General features: G+C 43.0%; 2 protein-coding genes across 3 annotated transcripts; both read left to right on the forward strand.

Moving 5' to 3' along the window:
- Positions 1 to 1,744: 1,744 nt before the first annotated feature.
- Positions 1,745 to 18,024, forward strand: LOC120793639 (troponin I, fast skeletal muscle-like). 2 transcript variants are annotated; one of them, XM_040133895.1, is made up of 8 exons: positions 1,745 to 1,818; positions 4,210 to 4,267; positions 13,148 to 13,183; positions 13,862 to 13,898; positions 16,683 to 16,811; positions 17,202 to 17,291; positions 17,632 to 17,805; positions 17,898 to 18,024. In XM_040133895.1, the coding sequence occupies exons 3-8, from the start codon at positions 13,173 to 13,175 to the stop codon at positions 17,973 to 17,975; spliced, it is 519 nt and encodes a 172-aa protein (XP_039989829.1). In that variant the 5' UTR covers positions 1,745 to 1,818; positions 4,210 to 4,267; positions 13,148 to 13,172; the 3' UTR covers positions 17,976 to 18,024. The 2 variants fall into 2 exon arrangements, with proteins under 2 accessions (XP_039989829.1, XP_039989830.1); XM_040133896.1 differs by lacking the exon at positions 4,210 to 4,267.
- Positions 18,025 to 23,559: 5,535 nt separating this feature from the next.
- LOC120792921 (troponin I, fast skeletal muscle-like) lies at positions 23,560 to 26,316 on the forward strand. The gene is made up of 6 exons (XM_040132319.1): positions 23,560 to 23,567; positions 24,223 to 24,262; positions 24,526 to 24,654; positions 24,777 to 24,866; positions 25,976 to 26,149; positions 26,239 to 26,316. The coding sequence occupies exons 1-6, from the start codon at positions 23,560 to 23,562 to the stop codon at positions 26,314 to 26,316; spliced, it is 519 nt and encodes a 172-aa protein (XP_039988253.1).
- Positions 26,317 to 27,373: the final 1,057 nt, after the last annotated feature.

Below are 27,373 nucleotides of genomic sequence, written 5' to 3' on the forward strand. Positions count from 1 at the left end.
TTTTTAGCCTTTAAAAATTGTAAATCAAGCTGGGCTCAGATAGAAATAGTTGTTCTATAAAGAGCTGATTTTTTTTTTTTTGCTAATCTATGTATAAAATGTGTCAGTGGACTCCTACAGCAGAATGTTCAGGTTTTTTTATCGATTGACCTCATGTCGATATCTGTAATTATTCGACATTATGAATGGAGAAGGCTCAGCCCTTTTTCCCCAGTAGGAGCAAATGAGGTGAGTTATTTACTCAAGTATCATTACATCCGGATGTTGGTCGTGTTTTCCACAATGATCACTGGATTTTCTTTCCTTTTTCTTGCAGGTCAGGCAACTCAAACGTGACCTGGTTTTATTTGCTGCAGAGGTATGTTCACTCGGCTTCCTGTCGCTGTCAGATAAACTCTCTCCTCCCTGACACTCTGCTCGGCCAATAAAATAAAAATGTACAAAACAGGCATAACGATGTTGAAGGGTTATTTATGCGGATGCTGAGAGGGTGGTGGTTTGTGGGACCGGCAGTTGTTTCCAATTCCATAAAGAGAGATGTGGTGTTTTGTTGACCTGTCACAAAACATATTAAAACCGTGATCACAAAAAACAAAACAAAACCAACCAACCAACCAAACAAACAGCCTTGATTATGATGTTGGAGATGCGTCACTCTTTGCCACAGGTAAAAACTCAACCAGCCTTGATTTTGCGTCACTGCTGTGGTAGAAACTGTCATTCTTCCAAATCTGTTTATGAAACCATTTGCTCAAAATAATAATTTCCTCTCTGACAAAATGCCACTGATATTCCTACCGTTCTAAATGACACCACCGTGTTGTACCGAAGAGTTTTCTTTTAATTTCATTCCCATCCTTCTAGACCCGGTTTATTTCTCCCCACTCCCACAAGGTCGGGTGACTTTTGTTTCTGCCCAGTCCGCGATCCAGTCGCCGTCACTCGGCCAGGAGTAAACGTCGACTGTCGTGGAGCTTCTATGTGAAAACCTAGGTAGTATGGCAGGCAGGGATTTGAGTTACCTAAATACTGTGTGCATTTTGTAGCTTCTGCACTGGATCCCCCTCATCCACAGGCTCTCAATCCGCCGTATCTCTGCTGAGCAGACAGTCGTGCGTCACGTCCAGTGATGGCCGAAGCGTATGAAACAACTGTCGCGCCGTCAGACATTCAGCCTACGGGTTTCGAGTTTCCTGGCTTGTCCTGATCTCAACCAAACAGTGTGACAGCACTGGAGTCCCACGGTAATCCTGGTCACGACAAGTGGTTTTCACGCCAAATAGAGGATCTGGTTTTATGGGGACGCTGGGCGGTTGAATGCTGTGGATGGGATGTCAGTAATCTGTATGTTTTACCGTGCTGGTCTCGTTCTGTACCGCGTCTCTTTAACACCACGCACCAGAACTAGACAGCCTCAACAATGTCCCGCGTAATTGGCATCTCGTTCCTCTGAGTCACTGCAGGTTATATTTGACCTCTGCTGACGGCCGTATCATATCCTCCGATAACAGCTGCCTCTTCACATAGACTCGCACTGGCCAGAATTAGAAATGAGAAAACAGAGCAGGAGAGCCATCTGGAGAGAGGAGAGCTACAGCAGCTTGCCTTTTGCAGCCTCCACGGCGCTGACCTATCCTCTAACCCGTGGTAAAATACTGTGCACAGCTACACTGTGGAAACGCCTCACAGAAGCATCTCTCTTCTGTGCCTAATGACACAGTTTTCAAATTTTTCCCTTTCAGGCGGGAGGAGAACTGTTGTCTCTGTCCTACTCAGAGCCCTGAACATGAATGAAAAAACTGTCTTCAGGACTTACAGGTAAGAGACGACTCAGAAAAAAAAAAAGTCAAAAAGCAGAGAAGAACTAATAAATTCACGAACTACGAAGTTTAAGCTACGAAAGCTCATTTCGAGTGTCTTTGTTTACCTCGCTAATAAAACTCGGCAGCCACAAATATTAGGCAAAATCAGCAGTGGAAGATGCCAGATGCTCACCCCTCACTGCAGGCTGGGTGTCGGGGTGGATCGTACACATAAGCAAAATTGTATAAATTGACTTTCAGCAGCAAAAAAAAAAACAACCCCAGTATCCGAGATGCAGATGGTTATAGGCAGTAGGTCTGTATCCTAGTGTGTTCAGTCGGTTAGTTGAGCTCTATTTATCCAGGAGGATCTTTCGCCAGAGAGACCTGAGGAGAAATTACACGCCCAGTACGCAAGATCCCAACAAGACAGCTCCTTCCCTCAGAACGACCATGACACACACACACACACACACACACACACACACACACACACACGAGCACGTGGCCACAAATGTTATTAGAAGAGTAAGTTGGTAAAACTTTCAAGTCTCCGGAAGTTGCGTTACAGGTCAGTCCAGCGGTGGGGTGAACAGTAGTCTGCCGGCGGTTTCTGTCTTTTAGCAGCTGTAGTATTGAGGATGTGTAAAACGCCAGGCACTAAGCTAGTGTTATTGAGCTCCCGAGTTTTCTCCCGATGTGCTTTATACAGCAGTGCCATTTTATCTGAGTGTCTGAATTCTGGCTGTGTAAACGTATAGACTCAAAAATCCCCAAATGGAATGGGAAAAGTGGCCCCGTTGGCATGTGCGCTACTCTCTGCTCACGGTCCCACAATGCAGTGCTCTGCATTTTACAGACGCCGGTCGATTACACGTCAGCGATGATGCCAGATGACAGTGATAAGTGTCAGAAATCTCAATTCAATGACCCGTCGGACGTAGGGCTCAGTTACAAAATCACTTCACCCAGAGCGTCTTACCCTTACTGATGCGATCAAGACAGCAAGACAGCTGTGGACAGCTGTGGACAGCTGTGGACAGCAGGCTGCAGTATTGCAGCATTTTGCTCATTTCATTTTTAAGATGTCAGTTTCATTTTGAGGTCATTATTAACATATCAAAGTGACAGAGTTGTGAAATGTGAAAGGGCTGCAGGTTCCAGGAGTGTTTATCCCCATTGGGGGGTTTCACCGATATCCTTGAGCCTTGGACGCCATTGCTTTGCAGAGGAGGCCGGCAAGAGGCGCGAATCACAACCGTCGTTGCAGTTGTTAACGAATCACGGCGCCAACAGCGCTGAATCAAAACCAACCTTGACAGCTCACACTACAAACATTCAAACTCGGTGATTGGACGCTTGTTGCCGAAATGCACCTTGGGAGGCGAAGTGAACCTTTCCCGAGGAAAGTTTCTCGTACGCAAGTTTGTACCTTTGACTTTTAATCAAAGAAGCAGATATTTTGTGAAGTCGTTGTTAATCATTTGGACTGATGATTGGATCAGGAGAGATTCAAGTCGAGCCAAGAAGTGCTCCAGCTGCGAGTCACGTCACACTGTCTGTGGAAATAGCTCCTCCCACTTCGCAACCGTAGTAAATTACAGATTTTCCGCCTGTAACCATCGGCAGCTCAGAGATCGATGTTTTGCATTGCTCAGAGTCCATTGGCAAACTTCTCTGGCGGTTCCGGTTTGCAGCGAGTGGCTCCTCGATTCCAACTGATTCACTGGAATGGTCGATATTAGCGGCCGGTAGCTTGTTACATATACAGGAGGTCGGCTTATAAGAAACAGTAATCAGTGTCTCCACCACAGGGTTGATCCACCAGAGAGCGCTGACCGGTTTATTTTTCAACTGCGCAGGTAGCAGGACGGTTGCTCCTGGGTTGCATCGTGCACAGCTGCCATTTCAGGGGTTGTGCATTGAAAGGTCTGAGCTTCACGAGACTCAGGTGTAACATATATAACGTGAGACTATTTAGCAGTGTTTACATCATTTAGCCGTGTTGCATTCGTGGGGGAAAATGCAGTTGCAGTCCAACCTGCAGGTTTGTGTTCCAATCAAAACGCTGCAGCAGCTGACTTCACTGGTAAGCTCTTCCTCTCCAAGTGAAGGTTGCTAATCAGTGAAATCAGCTGCTCCCAATGTCACATCCTTCAGCACTTCTGGATCAAACAAGACATCACAACAAGCGCCGGCGGCAGAGCGTTACATTGCAGTTATTGGATGACGCTTTTAATTACGGTCAAATGTGAGAAATACTCCTCCGTGGGAGTTGCTCTTACGGCAGAGCTGACGTCTGAGCGGTTCAGGCGAGACGAAAACAAAAGCTCAGGAGCTGAAGGTCATTTTCAAGAAAGCAGCTGTATTTACATTTCATTTAATGCTGTATATCCTCCCCTTCCAGTCCTGCAACCCGCTGGCTGGCAGCACTGACCAGATGAAGAGGGAGGGTCAAAGAGGAGGTGAGTCTCCTCTGCTGAAGGTGGAAACTGACACCAGACACAAACTGAGAGCACCTGCTGAATTTCCTAGTCCAGCCTGGGCCTGGTGTTTGTCTGCCAACAGGGCTGTGAGGAGGACACTGGTGTCATTTAGGGTTACGGCCCATGTACGTCTATCAGCGGGGTTTCATTCCCTCCAAATGATTTGGTTTTTCAGATTTGAAAACTGTGCCTTACTATGTTGAATCTGGGCATCAGCCAGCAGACGAACGGAACAGCCAGCAATGCTACTCTCAAACTGTAACGAGCTAAAGTGAGTAAACCCACCAGGCGGCAGCAATAGTCAGCAGTTAGTGCCTCTGGCTGCAGTTCTTCAGATGGCCACTAGATGTCACCCCACCCCCCCAACACCCATTTGGCTCTCAGGAGGTCATTCAGGTTTGTCTGATGTGTTGAGGTGGATCACTTTAAAGTCATTATTGCCCCTAGAAGAAGAAGAACTGTAAGTTTGTGCGTGTCTGCTTTACTGACAAGGCTCTCAGTCAAATGCCCTCAGCTATGGTGGGAGTTGCTGCTGGGTCCCCCCCCCAGCCCCTCTCCTGGTGACTTTCATCTGAACATAGTAAAATCATAACACTAAGATAAGATGCTCACAAAGGTCTAACTCAGCAGAACAGGCATTAATGTGTGGTGTAGGAAAAATTACAAAAAAACCTGCCGTGTTGGATTTTACCAAGAAGCTCTTTAGTTTCAAAGATTTTCAATATATCCCACTCCACTTGTGTAAACCTGCTAATATAATAACACTGCAGTTGATTTTTGCACATTTTTTAATTCTAAAAACTCAAAATTCTTAATGAGATGCAAGTCTGAGCTGCAGTTTATAGTGTGGCAGCAAGGAGGCGCTATAGCGGCCAACAGCACCGTGAATCTAAATTTGATTTTCACTTCCAGTCCCTCCCTCACAACCAGTCTCTGCCTGTGACGCCCAGCACTTACATGTTTTACCCTCACAGTGATGTGGAACCGATCCAAAAGAAAAACCTTTGAAGGCTCCTTGAGGATTTACAGCTCTGCCCAGGTTTTGCAGCGTGTGATCTGGGTTTGAACGTTTACATTCGTCTACTTAACATCTGATTCAGGCTTCCGAGGTGTCTTTGTTTCTCAACATTCGCTGCACTTTGCTGCAGCTTAATTCACTTGATTTCTACCTCAGTCTGTATTTTTGTCCAGCGTAGCTCTTGAGCATTGTTGTCAGAACTTTCCACAGTAACAGGACAGTAAGCGCTGGGTCACGCCATCGGTTCATTTAAGTGGAATCGCCAGGATCAGTGGAATCACTCTCACCCTCAAACTAAAGTCCGGTTTTTATTTCAGTTTAACTCTACTGAACCTTGACACACACATTCTCACCGCTGATCAACTGCAAAACGTCCATTGGCCAGTTAAACATTTGACCTAATGGTGCTGACTTTTGAGCTGTTCTGCACCATCCGATTTTCTTCTACCACTGGTCTCCCAAAACAAAAGAAGCACCAGTAGATGTTCCCAGTGGCAGTCACTGCAGAACCAGTAAGTAGTCACACTAATACATATCTCAGTTAGCTTCCAGCACAAAGTGCCACTTTCTTTTGCGACAGGCCTCCAATACCGACGTGGGTGGCGTGCTGGGCGTGTATCCACGTGCTGATCTGGAGTCAGCTTGTTAGGATTTGGGTGTAAATAAATAATTTTGTGTAGAATATGGATTTCTATATATAGATATAACTCTTGTAATTTGCATGCAAAATATGTCTCCCCAAGTTCAGCCCGTGGCGACACTTCAAAAGTAGCCCAATTCTGACCGGGCAACCCCGGCTGAGTGCTGGTGAATTTGACCAATCTGTTCTCAAATAAGATGCTGGTAGTGCTTCCTTACTGGTCAGCGGGTCGGCTGTCGTCAGAGAGGTGTAATCTCAGCGTGATCAGAAAGCATCAGGGCCCTGGGCTTACGCATCAAGACACTGTGAGACATGGTACCTGAGGCTGTGACAGGTGTTATTAGTGTTGGGTGGCTGTTCTGCAGATGTTCTTCCTCATAACTCGGGGTGATGCAAAACCATAAGTAGTAACGTTCAGTCTGCTCAAAAACAAGCTGCTTCATGTTGAATGGCAACGTGTAGTTGGAGCAGCACAGCTGAGCAGTTGAAGTACTGGCTCAAACTGGTGACTCAGAGTCGACTTGGAAAATTAGCAGTGAAAAAAGGTTTTCAAAAGGAAGGATTCCAAACTAATTGTGTTTAAGAACTGACAAAATGAGTTATTGAAGTTTTTGGTTCATTCATGGGAATTTTTTCTGACGTTGTAATACATCTGCTGTACTGCAATATGTATGATCGTATTGGAAAACCCTTAGTGACAAGCAGTATATCCAACCTCGCACCATCCCCGCGGGGGGGGGGGACAAGGTCCCCGCGTCCACGCTTCAAACGCAACCAGGTGGTGGATCGATCTAAACAAACTCCCACTAGCACCGGGCGTATGAATCGAACTCCATGTAAACGTACACATCTGGTTATTTGTGCTTTCACACGGCGAGGAAAGGCCACACGCTTCACACGCATTTCCAAACCTCGGACCTACCACACGGAACATTCCTGAGGCTTGAGTTGTAAGCCGGACGTCTCGCTAAAAACCCCCCTGCCCGTCTCTCTGACAGAACCATGAACCCGCCCCCCAGCATCACCCTCCACCGCTACATTCCCAGCATGACTCAGACTCGATCTGTCACCACCTTTCCCCTCAGACCTCAGACCTATGGCTTCACACTTCTTACTGGTCAACGGGTCTGAGGTGCTCACCGGAGGAGAATTAACAAGGCAAAGGCTTTTGTGGACTCAGACAGTTTTTAGATCCTGATTGGCCCGGCTTAATTGCTGCTTCTTCTTTTTTTAATATATATATATTGATGTCTCTGCAACTCAGCTTTGAAAGCCAACATTCTGATGTTATCTAACACTTCTGTAATTGACCTAATCACCAAGAGAGTGAAAGTTTCAGCTGCGTGACAACAGCCTTCTTATAATCAGCCCTGGTGCGTCATTCCAAGATGAATGACCACAATCTGTATGTAAGTGCCATTGTGTTGTACAATGTGTGACCTAGTTCAGTGGGAAAGCTGCTGGTTTACAGTGCTGGCATCTTTGTGTATTCGACCTCAGGCGCTGGTCTATATAGTCGCTTTTGAATTTAAAGACTCACAAGGTTCCGTTCGGTAAATCGGGTGAAGCTTGGATGAGGGACACCTCTCTAAGACAAAAACAAAAAATTCTGTTGCCTTTGACATAGTTATTCTGCATTTCAGACAGTACGGTTCTTATAACTGAATCTCCTGCTCCAGTGGTTTCAAACTATTTTGGTTTGTCACCCGTTAAAATCAAATCCAGCCAGGGACCATTTGGTGACAGTGGTCATCTGCCGGCACCTTAGACTCTAAAGAAACACTTACACCTGTTTAAAGCCGCAGACTGCTTTTTTCCTCTTCTGTTAGTGAAGGACATGTAATTAAAACCTCAAGGTTACATGATACAAATTCCTTTTTAGCTTGTTTCATTGGATTCACAATCTGAGAGGCTGAAAACTGTTGAGAATTTGATCTTGAGAGTTCATTACTGAATTTGTAAAAAAAACAGACTGACAAAAACTTCTACATATAGTTTATTGTGAGAACAGCGGCTCATGAACTAATGACGAGGGCCATGTGGCAGAGAGCTGCAGATTTCCGGCGCCAAGCGTGACGCAAGTGTCTTCGCTGGTTGCAGACCCATGGAGTTGTCGTTTTCCCGTCCAGTACCCACGTTGCTGGAATAGCAAATGTACTTGCGCCCATATGAGCGCCCGTGGAAACTGGACTGAAGTCAACGGCGTAGTATTTCACTGCGTAGTATTTCACTGTTGTATTTCACTGTTGTTTTTAATGGTGCCACAATGGTAACTCGTAATATAATATGAGCGTTCTTTCTTACTTCTTGGCAAATCAGCCATTATAATAGCAGTCTGCCAAGGTGCAAGCACACCTGGATTGTTTTATCGCATGTTACGCCGAAAACACACCCATGATTAATTTAGAGACATAGTACAACCCTTTTGAACCGTGCGTCTGGCACTGCAACCTTTTTTTTCTGACATTAAACCAGCAAAGATGTATTTCTTAAATGCACTTGCTCCATGCGCTTTAGACCGTTTGCTTAGATTGTTAAAATAGAGCCCTAAGAGTCTACAGTCACGCTAGTGGCAGCGGTGCTTTGCGTTAAATGACAAACAAACAAGACCAGGTCAAAACCTAGTATATGGCTGGGAATTGGAGGGCAAAACTCAGCCGGCTGACCGCTGGTGTAACTTCCTCAATCAGTCAGTCAGTCAGTCAGCGACGGACATTTGCATTTATAGTTTTGGCCCAGCTGTTTTGGTCCAGCCAAAACTGACAGGTGAAATGTTTACCACGTTCACCATCTTAGTTTATCCTGTTGGCAAGCTAATTAGCATTTGCTAATTAGCAGTAAAAACAAAATGCAGTTAGGGCTGATGGGAAAGCCATTAGTTTTGCAGGTAATTGGTCATAAAAACCAAAGTAAATTAAATTTTGTATACAATGATGGTATAAGGAAGTCAGAGGATCACCAAATTTACTACAATTCATCCTGGGGCCAACATGAATATCTGAACCACATTTAGTCCCAATCCATTTAGTAGATTTTAAAAAATTGCACAAAATAAGCATAGTACTTGACTTGCTGGTTGCTGGAGCAAAGGTCAGAGGATCACCAAAGTCATTAGGATTTATCCTCTAGGGGGGTAATGAATGTCTATGCAAAATGTTGTGGTAAACCATCTAATAGCTGCTGAGACCAGTCTGGACCAAAGTGGTGGACCGACTGACTAACTGACAGCACCATCCACAGAACAGTGCCACTAACATGGCTAAGGATGATAGCACCGGTTGTTTAACAATGACCACACTCGTTTTCTAACCTTAACCGAGTAGGCTCAGTTGCCTAAACTTAACCAAACCTTAACTGTAAAGGTCGCAGGTGAGGAAACACGTACTGCATCAGTTTTGAGACGGTCAGTTGCTTTGGAAGACACTGACAAGCAACTTGCAGTACATATAGTAAAATATAATAATAAAAATAATAATAATAGGGAGGTCTTTAAACAGACTGAAACCTAAAATGTTTTGTCAATCCCCCTGCGGTTCCCTGTTTACGTACTTGTACGTATCGCAGGAAACATTCTTGTTCAGGCAAGTTGTCCCCGAGAGGAATCTGAGGCAATTAAGTAAGAATGCTTTGGTGAGTCAGTCATGACATAACGTTATCCACAGGGATGATCTGCCTTCATGCCCACCTGAAATCGTGCCCACACATTTTTATAGCACAAGTGTTAATATGAGAGGGCCCGCTGCGGCCAGAGAATGGTCTGGAAGCCATTCTCTGGCCGGATCCTCGATGCGGAGCAGCAATCCGAGATGAAACGCTAACCAGGCCAGTTGGCCATTACATTATATTTATAGATGGAAGAAATGCGAGCTTGTTAAGCACTTTATCTGGAGCAATAGTTAAAAGTGATATCAAAGTTTCACTGGTGCTTTCTCTCTTTTGAGATTGTTTCTGAACTCGCAGGACACTGGAGATTCATCGCACCTTCGGTTTTGAGATTCGGGAATCTGGGCTTTTTTTGTTGCACGACTGTGTTTTCAATGTCTCTTTCTGTGAAGTCAATAATTAATACAATTTAGAAAACGTTGTAGATCAGAAAGGTAAAGGTCGTCAGCTGTTGGCTCCTCCAGAAGTTCTTGTGGTTCGTCCTTCCAAATTCAGGTAAACACGAGTCCTCTGTAAAGTTAAATGTATGCGTTTTATGTATGGAATTTGGTTCTTATAGATGTCTTGAGATGTCTTTGTTCCTTGTTCTTCTCTTCTAAAGATGTCTACTTTAATCTTGTGTTAATCTATCCAGACATACCTTGAGATAAAGGCAGGATCTCTAAAGTTGCTGAGTTTAGCGCTTCGGTCCTCTGCCAAGCACAAGGGACGAACTGCATAAATGTACCTACAAGTAAGTGGTAACGGCAGACGCTACGGATATATAGGACTTTATTCAGTCTATGTGAATCCAACCATGTTGTTTTAAAAGAGCTGTTTATTCCATGCACTTTAAAACTGAACGAGAGAGGCTGTAAGGAGGGTTTAGGAGTGTTTTTTTTACCTATTGTATCCCTTTGTTCGGTGTATATGTCAAAGAATTTAAACTCTCGCGGTCACCGACTCGAAAACTTGGCTCTTCGTTAGCTCACGAGCCGAATTTTTTCCTCGTCCTGTGTTCAGCGGGAAACGTGTAGCACATTTGTGGCAAGAAAGATGCAAAGCTTTAGTTGGCATCCGATTTGTGGATTTTAATTAGATCTTTTAAAAAACAGATGAAAGTTTTCTCAAATCTGAAACGGTTTTTTGGCTTTTTCCTGAAATCTGGACCAGGTTTGACAAGTTTAACCAAAGCAGGTTTTGGTCCAGACCTACATGTCTCTGTTTCTATTCAGTTTGCACAGAGAAGAACAGTCAACTCGTTCTTTTTCGCTGTCTTAAAAAGTCAGACGCTAGGGTTAGAAGCGCCTTGAGGCTACATAGACGTTCCCTGTACCAGCTTGTGCATTTTGGGAGATGTGAGAACAAAAAATCTACCACTTTCCTTACGTTTGCCCATGACTTGTGAATTAGAAGCCAACTCCAGCCTTTATTTGCAGTGTATTGTACCGAGTGCTAATCATCACTCAAACTCAAAGGGATCTTGGGCACCTTCAGCATGATAACAAGCCAGAAACAACCCCCCTCAGGAAGACAGAAATGACTCTGCTGTCCCACTCTTTTCACCGGTCCTGCATTCATCCGGTTAAACGTTTGCACTCTGATGGTTTTATGGTGAGTGCGAAGCATCACCATACTTTCCTCCCTTTTATAGCGTCCCAGTGGCACCGAGCGGAGTCCTAAAACGATATCAGGCTCCTCCTCGAAGACGCCTGATTTACAGGGTGAAGTTGGCAGGTGTTGACGATATTTCAGGAGCTTGCCGGCCGATTGGTCTGAGGTTCCTGCGTTTCCATAAACAGGAGCTCCATATCCATATCTGAGCCCTCGTATATATACACCCCGAGGGTGAGTTTCTTCCCACTGCCTCTGGCCACTGCTGCCCTTCTCCTCGACTTTCCGTCTCGTCGTAGGTGAGACCAATTTTTCCCTCCTTCCTCCTCCTCCTCCTCCTCCTCCCCTGCTCCTGCTCTGGCTCCTCTCTGAATGCCTGGACGGAGCCGGTAAATCCATACAAAGCGGCTGTGCGGAGGCAGTTAGCGTCTTTTTGAGGAGACCTGTTTGTAAAGTGCTAAGGTGATGAGAGTCCTGACCTCTCGAGGGTTTGTTAATAAGTGAAGGGAAATGTGATCCGGCGTGAAGGAGAGGGCTGATTACTGCGGGATGAGATCTGAGGACTGTGTTTAAACAGCACTGCACGGAGATTTGAATGAACTGAGGTTGGATGATGCTTATTTGTTTGCTTTTGGCTTTTGCTGATGATTTCTATTTGTCCACTCCTACTTGTTAGGTCTCATTTTTGAAGCATCTGGCTGCTTGGGAAAGTTTACCGATTTGAGTTTTCCCTGTAAGACAAGGCCTTTTCAAAGATGGCAGTGTGTTGTGTTTTGGACTATCGGATTATTTCGAAATTAGATTTCTCCTCTTGGATTATTTTAGCTCAAGGCTTCGGTTTTACTCGAGTGGATGATGACATTTCTTTTGGTGTCAGATTCAGCCGCCAAGACTTATTGTTTCACAAGAGAAGAAGAAAATTAGCCATCGGGGTTGAGCTAGTTCCACTTGTTCCCAGTCCAGTTTCTCTTCTCATTTCAGGAGTTCTCTAAAAACTCTAGTCAGTCAGTTCGGCCGACCTATTAAGCAGCGTCGTGAAACGCTGAAACAAGCTGTGTTCGTAGTAGTAAAGAGATGAAATAATCTCTGGCCTTTGCAGTGAATGTTTAATTTTTAAAGCTCTTGGCCAGTAGAAAGTTTAGAAATCTGGCCTCTGCACTGGGACTGGAGATTTTTTGGAGGTTTGGTCTGGAAAAGATTTTAACTTCATTAAAAGATAAAGTTACCTGTTATGACTTTACATATTAATACATATTATTGTCATTTGATTCATTTGGAAAGGTTTATAATTTGGTCTCTTCACTCAGACTGGGCTTTTCTGGAGTTTTGATTTTAAAAAATTTTGAGTTTTGATCTGGAAAAAAATCATTTTGTTGATTTTTAGATTTTTTTCATTCTAATGCATCGACTGTGGTTATTAACTGAGTCCTTTTTTTCTGCCTGCACGTTGAGCTCTAGTTTCAAGATTCTGACATTTCCAGACTCATTAGACAAGATGAAATACTGAAAGCTTGAATTATTTTTAGTAAAAATAACTTGAAATCTGATCCTGGGACTGAGCGGCTTGTTTAGTCGGGTCTGTTTTTGCAGCCTGTCAGGGGTTTGCATATTGACAGCCTGGTGTTGGCAGCTAACGCGCCGTCGAGGCACATTCTGCTGCAGGGACTCTTCCCCGGGAAAGGAATTGAAGTGTTAACTCCCTGAGGATATTTCGTTTTGAACACCTGTACAGGAGCTTATCGCAGGCGTCAGCGGCGACATTTGACCCCAACTCCAAACTTAGCTCTGTCTCCACTCAGCCGCTCATTAACCGTTTGAATAGATCACATTTCATAGAGAGGAGGGTCTCCTTTATTAGAGCAGAGAGCAGATTATAACATTTATTTATTTATTCTCAATGTCTCAGTGAGTTTTTCCTCTGTTCTGTTTTTTTCTCCTCAAACAGGTTGTGAAGAAAAGAAACCGCCAACATGTCTCATGAGTAAGTGTTGCCTCTCGATGATTAATTCTCGATTTTGTTTTAGTGTTCAAATACTTTACTGGAGTAAAAAAGGATTTTCTTTGTGTTTTTAGATGTTGGAAATAACAAATCAGTGGCACGGCATTGAAATGTTTAATTACAGAGAAAGAAAGAAGGAGTCCTCTTTTCTCATACCTTCCTCATAAAGAAAAGAGACAAAGAAAAAAGGAACGAGGGCAAGAATAATAGGAGGATAGAAAGAGAGGAAAGAAGGAAATAGAGACGAAAGCAGGAGAAAAGGAAGGAATGTAGGGAGGATGGAAAGAAAGTAAGATGGAGAGAAAAAGAGGAAAAAAGAAGGAAACAGTGAGAGAAAGAAAGACAGGCCGGGAGAAACGAAGAAAAGATGAAGAAAGGTCAGGAAGAAAAAAACCGCAAAGGAGTAAAGAAAGAAGGGAAGGAGGGAAGGAAGAAAGTAAGAGCAAAGAAGAGAGGACCGAAAGAAAGAATGTAAGAAAAAGGAGGAAAGAGAAAGGAAAAAGAAAAAAAAGAAAGGAAACAGAAGGTCAGAAAGAAAGAAAAGTCCCCCACTGAAGGAAAGAGCAGAACCTCCTCGGTCAGAACTTGATGACTGATTTCAGGTGAACGGACGCTCTGTCTCTGTCGAGACGGTAACAGTGTTGTTTGTGTTCTTTGCAGAAAAAAGATGCATTCGAGCCGCAAGCATCATCTGAAGGTACGGCACAGTCTGCAGCCACTTTCAGGCTGTCGGACGCGGGACCTGTCGGTCAGGTCGCGCTTCCGACGACGCTTCATGTCATGAAAAGGTTTTCATTGTCACAGACTAAACCGTGAACATAAAAAGTTGTCATTAGACTAACACCACTGTGAGTCCATGCGGTTCTTTGTTAAAGGAGCAGTCAGTCTCTTTTTTTGACCAGATAAACTGCAGGTACAACAACAAACGCATTGAAAATCATTTGTTATTTGGTGATTTTGTGATTTTTTTTCCGGCCGATGTTTGATATAAATGACTACGAGTGAACGGCCAGCTGACCAGTTACCTTACTGAGCAGCGTAGTTACAGAAAATCGGCAGCTTGACTTGTGTTTTTTTGTCTGTAGGAGGGTATGTGCATGTGTGTGTGTGTGTGTGTGTGTGTGTGTGTATGTCGTGTGTGTGTTATGGGTGAAGTAGAGGCTGCAGTGGGGAGTTTCGCACTAGCAGCAGTGGCAGACATTCAAGCCAGTAAAAACGTATGTAGAGCTGTAGTGTAGTTGATTCTTATTATTTCAGATTCTTACAGTTGTGATTGCTGCTCTTGTTATCTGCCGCGATGCTGCACGTACTGGTAGTATAGTGACCCGCTGTTGTCTCGCTGTGGGAGACGCTGTTTCTAACTGGAGTTACTGGGAGAAAGCCTTTTTTAATGAAGTAGCTTTCATCATGATGTTTGGATCAGGATTGGTGACAGTGTATTTCTACCTGATTGAGCTGATGTGGTGGTTTCAGCTGTCTGAACACACACACACACACACACACACACACACACATACGTATATATACATACATACATACATACATACATACATACATACATACATACATACATACATACATACATACATACATACATACATACATACATACATACATACATACATACATACATACATACATACATACATACATACATACATACATACATACATACATACATACATACATACATACATACATACATACATACATACATACATACATACATACATACATACATACATACATACATACATACATACATACATACATACATACATACATACATACATACATACATACATACATACATACATACATACATACATACATACATACATACATACATACATACATACATACATACATACATACATACATACATACATACATACATACATACATACATACATACATACATACATACATACATACATACATACATACATACATACATACATACATACATACATACATACATACATACATACATACATACATACATACATACATACATACATACATACATACATACATACATACATACATACATACATACATACATACATACATACATACATACATACATACATACATACATACATACATACATACATACATACATACATACATACATACATACATACATACATACATACATACATACATACATACATACATACATACATACATACATACATACATACATACATACATACATACATACATACATACATACATACATACATACATACATACATACATACATACATACATACATACATACATACATACATACATACATACATACATACATACATACATACATACATACATACATACATACATACATACATACATACATACATACATACATACATACATACATACATACATACATACATACATACATACATACATACATACATACATACATACATACATACATACATACATACATACATACATACATACATACATACATAGATATACAGTCACACACACACACACACACACACACACACACACACACACACACACACACACACACACACACACACACGTACCGTATATATACATACATACATACATAAATATACAGGTACATATATCTACATATGTGTATATAGATACTCGTATACATATAAAAACACCAGTACTAAGACCCACATAGATTTATTGTGCTTTTAAAAGAGGATACAGTAGAGTGCAGCTTTCTGGATGAGTTGATGAGTCTGTGCGTAGTTTCAGTCGGGAGGCCCATAAACAGAGTTACAGGGGTCCAGTCTGCTCGTGACGAATGCAGGCAGAAGCTTCTCTGAACCCGACTCGGGGAGGAAAGCTTCTGACTGTGGTGCGGTTCTTAGTTGGCAGAAGGTGACATTAGTGACGCTGTAAGATCAGCATCCATAATAAGTGCTGCCTCCGAGCTTTCTGTTTTCTAGACATCCAGCGGGTAATGTCCAATAAACCGTTGATGAGGGAGTTTGTGGGATGCAAGTCTTCTGTGGATGATGAGATAAAAAGTCACGTGTACGGATGATGTGTCCAAGCTTTAACTGTGGTTTTCCGGACGACACGTTTGCTGATAACTGAATTTGTGTCCGTCGTTATGTTTCACAAAGTGTCAGCGTTCTAACTTCTACTGGCTCAGAGTCACATCGATCTTCCCCATGACATCGTTTAGTCCCACGTTGACTTGAATCGGTCAAACTGCTTCGATTCCTGTTTTACCAACATAGGAGCATTTAGCGAGGGGATGACTGGTCACTGTCTAAGGTGAAGTTTAAGGACATCTTTTTAAAATGATATCTTTGGATCGTTTGCTTTGCGTGTGGAAAAATCCCAACAGTGTTCACGTTACAGGAGAGAAAGAAACCTTTTCCCTGAAATCCTCACACGTGACCTAAAACCCGGTGAATGAAAACAATATCGCAGGTGCTTTTCTTCTCTGACCGCTGACTTTCCTTCCGTCCTGCAGAGCATAATGCTGCAGATTGCGGCGAACTGGATTCAACAGGAGAAGAAGAGCTTGGCACAGGCCAAGCAGGCCTACATGGATGAACAATGTCCCGCACCCAACCTGACCGGTGACCACAACGCGCTCTTGGTGAGGGATCCTGCGACTCAGGGTTTCACGCTTCACCGTTTCGGCACCGGAATCTGTTAAGTTGGTGACTCTGTGACATTTAGTCGTCTTTTATTCCAAATTTAAGCCCAAAATCATGAAACAAAACTCATCCACAATAGTTGTGATGTTTATGAGAATACACTGAACAGCTCAGACTAACAGCTAAAATAGTTCAGTTCAAGTGACCCTTTAGATGGTCCTACTTTAAGTTGTGTCTTTCTTTCTTTATCTAATCTTATGCTGACGATGTTTTGTTTTACTTGACTGTCAGAAACTTAGAGTGCTGTCGTTATTACTCTCAGTTATTTGAAGTATAGTATCCATTAATGAATCAACACGTAGACATCAGGTCTGTCTTTCCTATTTCAGGACACCTGCAGAAAGCTGCACGCCCTCATCGACAGAGTGGACGAGGAGAGGTACGACCTGGTGACCAAAGTGAAAAAGGCTGATAAAGAGGTAAACCTCCTCCTGCTGCGCAGCCATGGAGCCGTTCTCCACATCAGAATAATTTTGACACATTTCCTGTTATTTTTGCTGTTAATTCCTTGACATTTCCGTGAATGGCCTTCGCAAATTTGGTAGTAATTATAAAGGAAAGGGAGAAAGGGTCACTAAGCACCTGCGCTCGTTATATTCGTTATATAGATGTTTTTAAGAAATAAATAGGAAATGATGTTGTAGGCAAGTGAAAAAGGCTCATTTGCATTTGCATTTCTTGTTAGACTTATCCTTTAAACGAAAGCACTGCTCTGCTTTTGGCTCAATCTCACCTTTTACGCTGCTTGGTCGCTCTTAGATCGATGACCTGAAGATCAAAGTGGTGGACCTGGCCGGAGTGAAGAAACCCGCTCTGAGGAAAGTGCGTATGACCGCTGACGCCATGCTGAAAGCTCTGCTGGGCTCCAAACACACAGTCAACCTGGACCTGAGGGCCAACCTGAAGCAGGTCAAGAAGGATGTCAGAGAGGAGGTGAGTCGCCGCAGGAGGACAGTCAGGCAGGTAACAGGAGTGTAATTAAACTGTTGGACACCTGTTGACTGTGAACTGTTTGTGTCGTGCAGCCTGCAGAGGCGGTCGGCGACTGGCGTAAGAACATCGAGGACAAGGCCGACAGGAAGAAGATGTTCGAGACTTCCTAAAGAACTTAACTTTGCTCTTTTAGTTGCTCTGGGCTGTTGGCACTTTTTATGGAAGTTATGACATTTTTCATCGAATTGAAATACCTTTTGTTTCATTAAATCTGTAAGTTTCAGCTTGGTCTGTTATTGTACATTTGTATAGCGAGTGGTAAAAATGGGAAATGACCCTTTAATCTCACCGCTCCCTCAAATATCAGACTTTCATTCTGTAGAGCGACTTCCTGTTTCGTTCTGATCTGATGTTCACTTTTGACGACCTCCTGCTCTTAGTGTTTTTGTAATAAATGTTTTTTGTTTCCTACATCTACTCTCACGAAGTGTTCTGTCTTTGACTCAGTGATGCACAACACTGCAGAGGAAGCGCATGACCCACCTTCATCAAAATGAGATGATCTGAAAAAATGAAAGGCCACAACCTCGTTGAGGTTTGGCTTGCTTTTACTGGGGTTTTTTCTTCTGTCCGTTTTTGGTCAAACGTTGAAGCGAAACTTGCCTTGAAACAGAATTCATGCTTGTTTTTATCAAAGTGAGTTCGGTCCCTGAAAAGACGCTTAGGCAAAAGTTAACGATTTTAAAAAACCCTTGACCCTTATACTGAGACATTTAGAGTCTTAGAGTGGCGTCACGATGCAGCAGCAGATTAAACTCTGTCTTGGGCAGAGACGAATTCTGTTTGAAGGCGAGATCGAGCTTTAACGGGGTTGTGTTGTGCTCTTTGTTGTGCTGTGCACGTCAGTGAGGGACAAGACACGATATCCCTGTCTACATGCACTTGTAGTGAGTCCAGCATTATTAAACTAGTTTCTGATTCTGTTCAGGCTCTCACGGCTTTTTGTTCAGGCTCAGGAAAGATCCCGGTCCGGTTTAATACGGAAAAAGTTCACAGTGGCTTGAGTCATGAACGACAACGCGATTATAAGCATTTAACTGAAACCACCATCTTTCCTGAACCTTGAGCTTTTGTTGTCTGAACCTAAGCACAAGCAGTTGCGATGTCGAGTTGCGCTTAAATGACTCAAAAAAACCAAAAGGAAAAAACAACTTGAAACGTTGCCTGCGAACATAATCCAGCCAGCGATCACGTTGCCATCACAACGCAATTGGAAGAATGTTTTATTAATATATAAACGTCATTAGCGGGAGACAGAGTTGTCTCTGTTCATGTGACGAGGGAGCTGTGAAAAGTGAATGTTGACCTGTTAGTTTTTCTCTGTTAAGTTAAAAAGTTGAAATTTCTTCTTTAGTGAAAGAAAACAAACAAAAACAACAACAGATCTACAATAAAAGGCTCTAAACTCACGGTGACACTTCCTAGCTATTTCCATAGCTTTCAACCATTTCCCACGGCCTTCCTCTGCCCCCTCCATGCACGACCACGTGTTATCACGTGCCCCACGTCCCACCTTTAGCTGACCTGATGACAACTGAGCAGGATTTTCTGAGGAAGGCTGTGAGACACAGTTGAAAGCCCCAGAAAAAAAGCTAGTGAGTGAACCTTGAGTTTAGAATATTTTATCACGGATGTGTTTTCCCAGGATCAAGAATGAATTGTGCTCAAATCATCATATACACATTTTATATATAAAATCGTTTTAATGTTATACATGATATTATTCATTTTTCGATGTTTTTACTACGGAACAAGAGACTTAACGCGATAATGAGCTGCAGCTCTTAACTGTGATTAGAAATTCAGTTCGTTTGAAAAACAAAAGCGCGTTTGTTTCTTTTAATTTTTATATTTGTAGAAGTACTGCTAAGAGCTAAACCTTTTGACTGAAGGTTTCAAACCTTTGCTATGACAGGAAGTCACTACTGCAGACTGAGTCCATGAATATGGACTCGCTCAAATGGTTTGGTGCAAAAAAAAAAAAGGGGGGGGGGGGCTTTTCAGAAAGGCTCGGATGCTCACTGGCCCTGCGGGATCAGGGCTAGTGGAGCGTATGTCAGTACCAAAAGGTGGTGTTGAGTTTCCAGAGTAACAGACACACTGAGTTAGCACAGGGAGGTGGAGTCAACCGACACTGACCACAGGGGGTCAGCAGAGGTCTTCATGTACCACACCTGCCGTCCTGGGACTATTTGGTGTGCTCAGTCTACGGTCCTCTGCAGACATCTCAGGCCAGATCTTGATTATGTTGGACGGGAAATGTCAAAAGCAGCATTTCTTAAACTTCCTCCGACCGTGTTATGTATTTTCTTCCCGGTAAAAATGTTTCAAATCACAAGATGTTTGGACAAAGTTTCCCACAAAACTACCTGAAAAAGTAAAAATCTACCAAAGCAGATTCCTTCAGTGTGGCAATGTAAAAGAGGTCACACAAGATCAATGCTGAGCTGTTCTAAACTATTTTTATCTTTTATTCTTTTTTTTCTTTTGCTGTGTTTTACTTGAATGAGTTAATTTTTTATTTATTTTTATTTTTTTACAGTTTTCAGATGTATGAATTTTGTCCAAAGAGCGAGTCTTGGTTGTTGATCAGCAGTAAATAGTTTGGTACAAATACGTGATTGTGACCGACTGACGGTCGAGATCACGCGCGGTAATGAACCCTGCTGACGGGGGCGGCTGAGGGGCGTCCGCATCTCGGTGAGCGGACCGTATCGATCAGCGACGGACGCCGTTCAGTCGCACAGAAGGTGAGCGGCGTCCCTTGGATCTTCCTCAGTTGTGTGTGTTTTTGGAGACAGCATCTCATTCTCGGTGACAGGTTGTCCCTTCAGGGTCTCGTTGGCGTTCACTGATGGTTTTTAATTTGTCTCTGTTGTTTTTCAGTCGCCGAGTCTGAATGCAGAATGAGCTGAAGCAGCAGCGGATAAGGTTCGTCTTTAAAGGCCCCTTCATATAAGAGTTCGAGGTTGTTTTATTTTGAATCTCTTCCTATCTATCATGAAATAAACTGGATGTCTAATGTTGCATGTGGTACAACCTGATTTTGTTATCGAGGTTAAAGTTCGAGTTGTCACATTTACAGAACCTCATCTTCAGACCAGTGCTGCACACCTGCCACATGCCAGCACCACGATAACCACGATAACCATTTGTTGACTCTTGTGTAGATCTCCTCATGGATGGCTGACAGCCTGACCTGTCCCCCTGAGGACTGCTGACCACCTTGGACCGACCAGGCACCAGAGATGGAGGATTTACGAGCGGACGGGGTCAAAGGATGAAGGTATTTCAGGAGCTCGTCGGCCTGGTTGGGCTCAGAGCTCCTCATGGCCATAAAGAGGAACCTCCGAACGCCCGTCCAGGCCCATATATACCCCCCCCGCACAGATTTCAGTTTTTAGTCTGTGACTCCCTCACTGTCTCCCAGTCCTTCACTCAGTCCTCCTCATCGTCCTCCTCAGCGTCACATTGTAGGTGAGAAACTCTTTTACTTTGTGGATTTAGTGGCTAAAGGGAAGATGATGCTCAATAGCAAAACACGATGGTGGATTTGTACCAGAACCTTTCACCATTTAGCAGAATGCAGTCATTTTCTGTTGATATTCAAGTAATAATCATGTAGTGGGGCTCAGTTGGGAGTTTTTTCACTTTACAAAAATGTATCAAGAAATTTTGCAAATTTGGATTCAATGGAAGTATTTAACGTTAATAAAATACTTGAATATATTGATTGGTAGGTAAATGCTTGCACACCTAGTGACTTGTGAGTACGATGATCTTCTCAATAGTTTAAATAACAAGGTTCTCATGTTCATGGATAAACACGGTTTCCAAAATATGTTCTCCAAAGGTGTGTAACAAAAAGCTTTGTAAGAACTTACGCTGGAAGTGAGAACCTTAAATTTCAGGCACAAGGTTTAGTTCCAGATTTAGATCAGATTTTTCTAAATTGCTTACGTTCTTCTTCTAGAGGTTTTCCTTACATTTCTAAACCTGATCCTAAGTTTAAAAAAACTACAAGTCCCGGACTCACACTACATTTTTGTGGGTTCCTGAAGTTAAGGATGCGCCCTGCTCTCTTTCTGCCTAACTTGTAAAATTAAAAACTTGTAGATTTGTACAAACCACTTCTACTTTTTCTGTGTCATGTTACTGCTGGTATATCCGATTACGCTTGAGTGAAAAATAACTCAAATATCAGATTACCGCTGACAGGTGAGACCAAAACCAGACCTGTGAGCTCAGCAAGAAAAAAAGGAAACAGTGATGTGATCACAGATGATGCAAACACCAGCAGCATCTCTCAGACTAAACCACGTTTGAGATTAAAGACGAGGAACTGACAGGCAAAAGAACAGCAAGAAACAGAAGATACAAATTGAATATTTAATGGAAATGTCCAGAAATGAAAAACCCTTTTAAAATCTTTCCTACATAAAATCCGAAGCTGTTTGATTCGGCTGTTATCCAGAGCTGAGTCGTCTGAGATAAAAATAGTCCAAATATTGATGGAGTCTGGTTTTAAAATGCTGGAATTAATTTTATGTTGATCATTACATACCTGAATATTGGCACTTACTCTTACTTGCCCTTGCTCTCCTGTCAGATGAGTAAACGTACTTTCAATGTTACTGCTCATGAAGGGCTCATCATGAATGTCATCTCTGACCTTTGACCCTGAGCCAGGATTAGCGGTGACCTGATTGGCTCAGGATTCGTGGATCCTGAATCCTAAAGTTTCTATTTTTACAGCAGAGAAATGACCAAAGACACACGAGTCCCCTGGAACCTGCTGACGGGCCCCCAGTGGCCCTCAGACCACAGGTTGACAAACATGGATCAAGTAAAAGATGATGCAGATTATATATGAAACATTCAGGTGTAACAAGAAAACACTGAGAGGAAAATGGAGAATTGGGTACGATAAAAACGATCAATTTGAAATTCAGATTTACAAAAGATGCTTTGAAAAATACAGTGATATTCTACAAATGGGTAACTAGTCAAATGCAACTTGATAGAGAGATGGATATACACTGTAAAATGGTGGTAATATAATATACTATAATACACTGTACATTAGCGCAAGGTATTGTTATTTGACAAATAACCAAAAGGATCAATCAGTTACCAGAAACGACTAATCAATTTATCAGCCAATCATCTCGAGTCAATAGAAATATGAAAGTGCTGATGTGAAATTGTGCTGAAATGGAGCTAAAAACAAAACTGGTGCAGTTTTCCTCCTGTCAATCAAAAGGTCAGTTTTGTAACCGAGGGGTCAAAGGTCAAAGGTCTCATCCTGATGCAGGCTGACGTTGACGTTCAGTTTAAAACTGACTCAATCACTTGAATGAAAGTTCGTTTTTCAATTAACGTGGTTGAATTTTTATTAGATAATGAAGGTTTCATAGCATGTAGCTGCGGGTCATTCCGAATCTTGTTGTCATTTTTGCTCATTTAATGCCGTGTTTTATTCAGGCAAGGTCTCCGACACCTTTTTTAAGTTAAGGCAGTAAACAGCGATGCATTTGAGAAGTTTGGTGACCGTGAAAACAAGTGTTTACAGTCACCAAAGTAAATGACAGAAAAACATCTGATATTCAGCCCCAAGCGTCTCGCAGCTTTCTCCTAATTGTCTTTTTGTTTCTCCTGATTACTGACAGAGTCTGAAACCAAAAAGAAGCCAAGATGTCTGAGTAAGTATGAGTTTATTCGGTTTGAAAAATTGTCCGTTTTTTAAAACTACCTACGGAGTAAAAAAAAAGGAAATTGTTATAAAGAGAATAAAGCGTTATTGTTTCCAAGCAGAAACTTTCACAATCTGGATTTGGTAAAGAGAGGAAACCGTTTAACAGCCAATTATCATTTGAATTAAGGCTGAAACAATTAGCTGATTGTTCGATTAGTCGATCGACAGAAAAATAATCCGCAGCTGTTTTGTTTCAGTTGTTTTTCAAGCATAAATTTGGGGAAAATGCTTCATATTCTCTGGGTCCAGCTTCTCCAATGGCAGGATTCACTGCTTCTCTGTCTCATATTTGATGGTAAACTGAAAACCTTTGGGTTGTGGACTTTTGATCCAACAAAACAGGTCAACTTGGATCCGGCAAAGTTGTGATTGGCCTTTATTACTACTCTTACTATTTTACTATTTTTTGACATTTTATAGACCAAAGAATGAATCATAATAAAAAATAATCTGCATATTGACCGGTGATGAAAATAACCATTAGTTGCTGCACTAATTTGAACCTTTGACCAAATTGATTGAATAACATCCAACACGTTGAGGAGAATTTCTGCGAGAATCCCTCAGTGTTATCATTAATATGATGTTTTCATCCATTCAAGGGGAAAGAAGATGACATCGAGCCGCAGGCATCATCTCAAGGTAACGCTGAGCAGAATTTCTCAATTACCCGCAGGGAGATCAGTCAGATTCAGGCTGATCAGGCGGAAACGAACACAACTCCGCTGAGATGATCAGTTAGCGATAGCAGCTTTATTCCGTGTGTCTGCGTGCTTGTTGTAGAGGTCTCCTGCCCCCTAATGGCCAGGAGAAAAAAAAAAAAAATTATCGCAGCTTTAAGAAAAACGATAAAAGCCGAATGCTAAACGTGATCGCTTCAGAGTCTCTGCGTCCCCATCCTGCAGAGTCTGATGCTGCAGATCGCTGCTAGCTGGCTGGAGCAGGAGGCCAACGATTTGGCAGCCGCCAAAGAAGCTTACATGGCGGAGAAATGCGCCGACCCCGACCTGAGCGGAGACCAGGCGGCTCTGATGGTAAAACCCTTTAACACACACATGGATTGAACTTCACTCCCCGCCCTAAAGAGAGGAGGAACCCCCTGAGGTTTGTCTGGGGGGAGGAAAAAAAACTACTTTTTTTCTTTTCAAATCTACAGGAAATCTGCAAAAAGCTGTATCAGGCCCTCGACAAGATCGATGAGGACAGATATGACGCCGAGGCCAAAGTGGCGAAGACAGACAAGGAGGTAGAGACGTCTCTCTGTTATAGATGCTTTAATCTGAATAGTGTTTGACTGATGTTTCTTATGATTTTCTATGCCTCTTTAAAGCGCTTTGAATTGCCTTGTGTCTGAATGGTGCCATAGAAAGAAACTTGCCTGGCCTGGCCTGGCCTGGCCCAAGGTTTGTCCTCACGGTTGAGTCTCTCTTGCACGCCGGAGAGTCTGAGTGAGTCCAATTGACTTATGAGGCCATTCTGCGCTTTACTTTCCCATGACGATAATTTGAGTTACGTGTAGTCCGACGGTGACTCTCCAGAGGAGGAGCAGATCGGATGGGTTGTTGTCGGCGGCAGAGGAGCTCTACTGTATATGAGCTTTGAACTGTTCCCACTTCTTCCAGGAGATTCATTGCTGTAGCTACATTTGAAATGGAACATAATTACTGGCTTTCTTGCCACGTAATGGTGCGGTAATCGTTTTTTCTGTTTATTGTAAGAACAAAATGACCTTTTCGTCCATGATCGGGTTTAAACCCTGGCAAGTTTTCTCTTTAACGGTAAGCGACAGTGAACAAGTCCTCACACTCAATGACCAAACGGGTTGTGCATCTTTCTGTCAACATTGCCGTGGACGTGGTTATCTTGGTTGGATAAACCTCACTGGAATTAGATGGACAACACCGACCGGGGGATCTGTGCCTAGGTTCAGTGTGGGCACCACGTTGCGGCCGGTCAGTCGATCCATTCAGTGTGACGATAAGAGTCGCAGGTCCTGGCCGCGCAGAGGTGGCCCATGAAAACACCTGCTGTGAGGTAACACAACGTACAAGACTGATGATCAAGGTACAGTGTCTGCCTGACTTAGGAGTGATTGATGGGATGATGATGGTCAACGTCTGTCTCGCTATCCAAGGATTGAGCTTCGTGAGTACCTTCACAAGGACTTCGTGGGCTTGTTGCCCGTTTACGTAAACGGAGCAGAGGCGTGTGAAGGCGGTTACAGTTCAAAGCGACACAGGAAACCAAACTGTCCATCTGCTCTTGGCTGGTCTTTGGCATCATCACCTCTGGGTTTACTGTGTGAGTTTCTGTGTCAGCTGGGTTTGCTCTCTGAGCCTCCGTTTGTGTGTCCAGATCGAGGAGCTGAAGCTGAAGGTGGTGGAGCTGGCTGGAGTGAAGAAGCCCGCCCTGAAGAAGGTCCGCATGTCTGCTGACGCCATGCTGCAGGCTCTGCTGGGGGGGAAGCACAAGGTGACCATGGACCTGAGGGCCAACCTGAAGCAGGTCAAGAAGGAGGTCAAAGAGGAGGTGAGACGTCGTTCCGTCTTTATTTCAGTCGTTACCATGGGGGTGGATACGTCACCTGCGTCATTTCACATAACCTGTTCCTCCGTCAGGCTGTGGAGGCGGTCGGCGACTGGCGTAAGAACGTCGAGGACAAAGCTGACAGGAAGAAGATGTTCGAGACTTCCTAAAGACTTTCATATTCAACTTTCCTTTTACAGCCTCTGGGCTGCCACATCTCCTCCCACTGTTACATCTGACCTTTTTCATGGAATTGGAAAAACTCGTGCCATTAAATGTCTTTTTTTTTGGAATAAGGCAATGCTGTGATTCTGCAGTTTTTTTTACAGACGATGTTTGAAGGTTTAGAGGTGAAAGGGTTGTTTTTTTAGTCGGGAGTATCTTGGTTTTGTTTCATTAACTCGGTCACTTTTATTCTCTCACTAATTCTCTGATCTGAACCTAAAATTTCTTCCCTTAGACGAAAAGTCTGACATAGAAATAGAGACTAATCCCAAACCAGGAGTCGCTTGAAATTTAACTTAACTTTTTTTTTTTTTGGCAAAGCAACAAAATGGGGAACAAACCCTCTTCATGTGCAGTATATTAATCTTTTAGTTAGCGGGCTGGTGTGCTCATGTTGAGCCACCAGATGTCAGCGGGGAGCCTTGCTCTCCCTCTTTTCTCTTTCTGGATGGTTTTTCTTCCTGCACATTACCTCTCCCTGGTTTCAGTCATGAAACGTAGCTCCCTGCCAAACATTCCCGCCAAATCACACTTCTTTCGCCCACCTCTTCATCGTATTTGGTGATGGTCGCAAACAAAGCAGCAGCAACACGAAGTTCCGCAAACGGTGAGTGACGATTTCCTCTTTGCACTTTTTTCTCACTTTTGATTTATCATTGCCTGAAATTTTCCTTAACCTCCCAATACTGACTTTTGTGTTGAAAATCCATGCTGTGTCTTGAGTGTCCCGTGTGAAAGTAAGCAGTGAAATCATTTTAGACGCGTCCCCTCTAAATTCAGCCTGACATATCTGGTGTCGTTGAAAACGCTTAGATCTCTTCACACTTCTGGTGGACTTGCATGTGGGGAATTCAGAATTTAAGGGGTCAAAGGTAAAAAAAACAACAACTTGATGACAGTTCTGAGATAAATTTACAAATGTTGAAAAAAAACAAAAACCCATTGATTGAGCTTGAAGACCTGATGGAATATAAACAGATCTTCTTAATAGTCGGTGTATTT

Source organism: Xiphias gladius, chromosome 8, assembly GCF_016859285.1.
Source record: "Xiphias gladius isolate SHS-SW01 ecotype Sanya breed wild chromosome 8, ASM1685928v1, whole genome shotgun sequence".
In the NCBI taxonomy this organism is placed as follows: domain Eukaryota; kingdom Metazoa; phylum Chordata; class Actinopteri; order Istiophoriformes; family Xiphiidae; genus Xiphias; species Xiphias gladius.

Coding starts and splice junctions, on each gene's coding strand:
- LOC120793639 (XM_040133895.1), top strand. Junction 16,812..17,201: donor GTGACCACAACGCGCTCTTG/GTGAGGGATCCT, acceptor TTCCTATTTCAG/GACACCTGCAGAAAGCTGCA. Junction 17,292..17,631: donor TGAAAAAGGCTGATAAAGAG/GTAAACCTCCTC, acceptor GGTCGCTCTTAG/ATCGATGACCTGAAGATCAA.
- LOC120792921 (XM_040132319.1), top strand. Junction 24,867..25,975: donor TGGCGAAGACAGACAAGGAG/GTAGAGACGTCT, acceptor TTGTGTGTCCAG/ATCGAGGAGCTGAAGCTGAA. Junction 26,150..26,238: donor AGAAGGAGGTCAAAGAGGAG/GTGAGACGTCGT, acceptor TTCCTCCGTCAG/GCTGTGGAGGCGGTCGGCGA.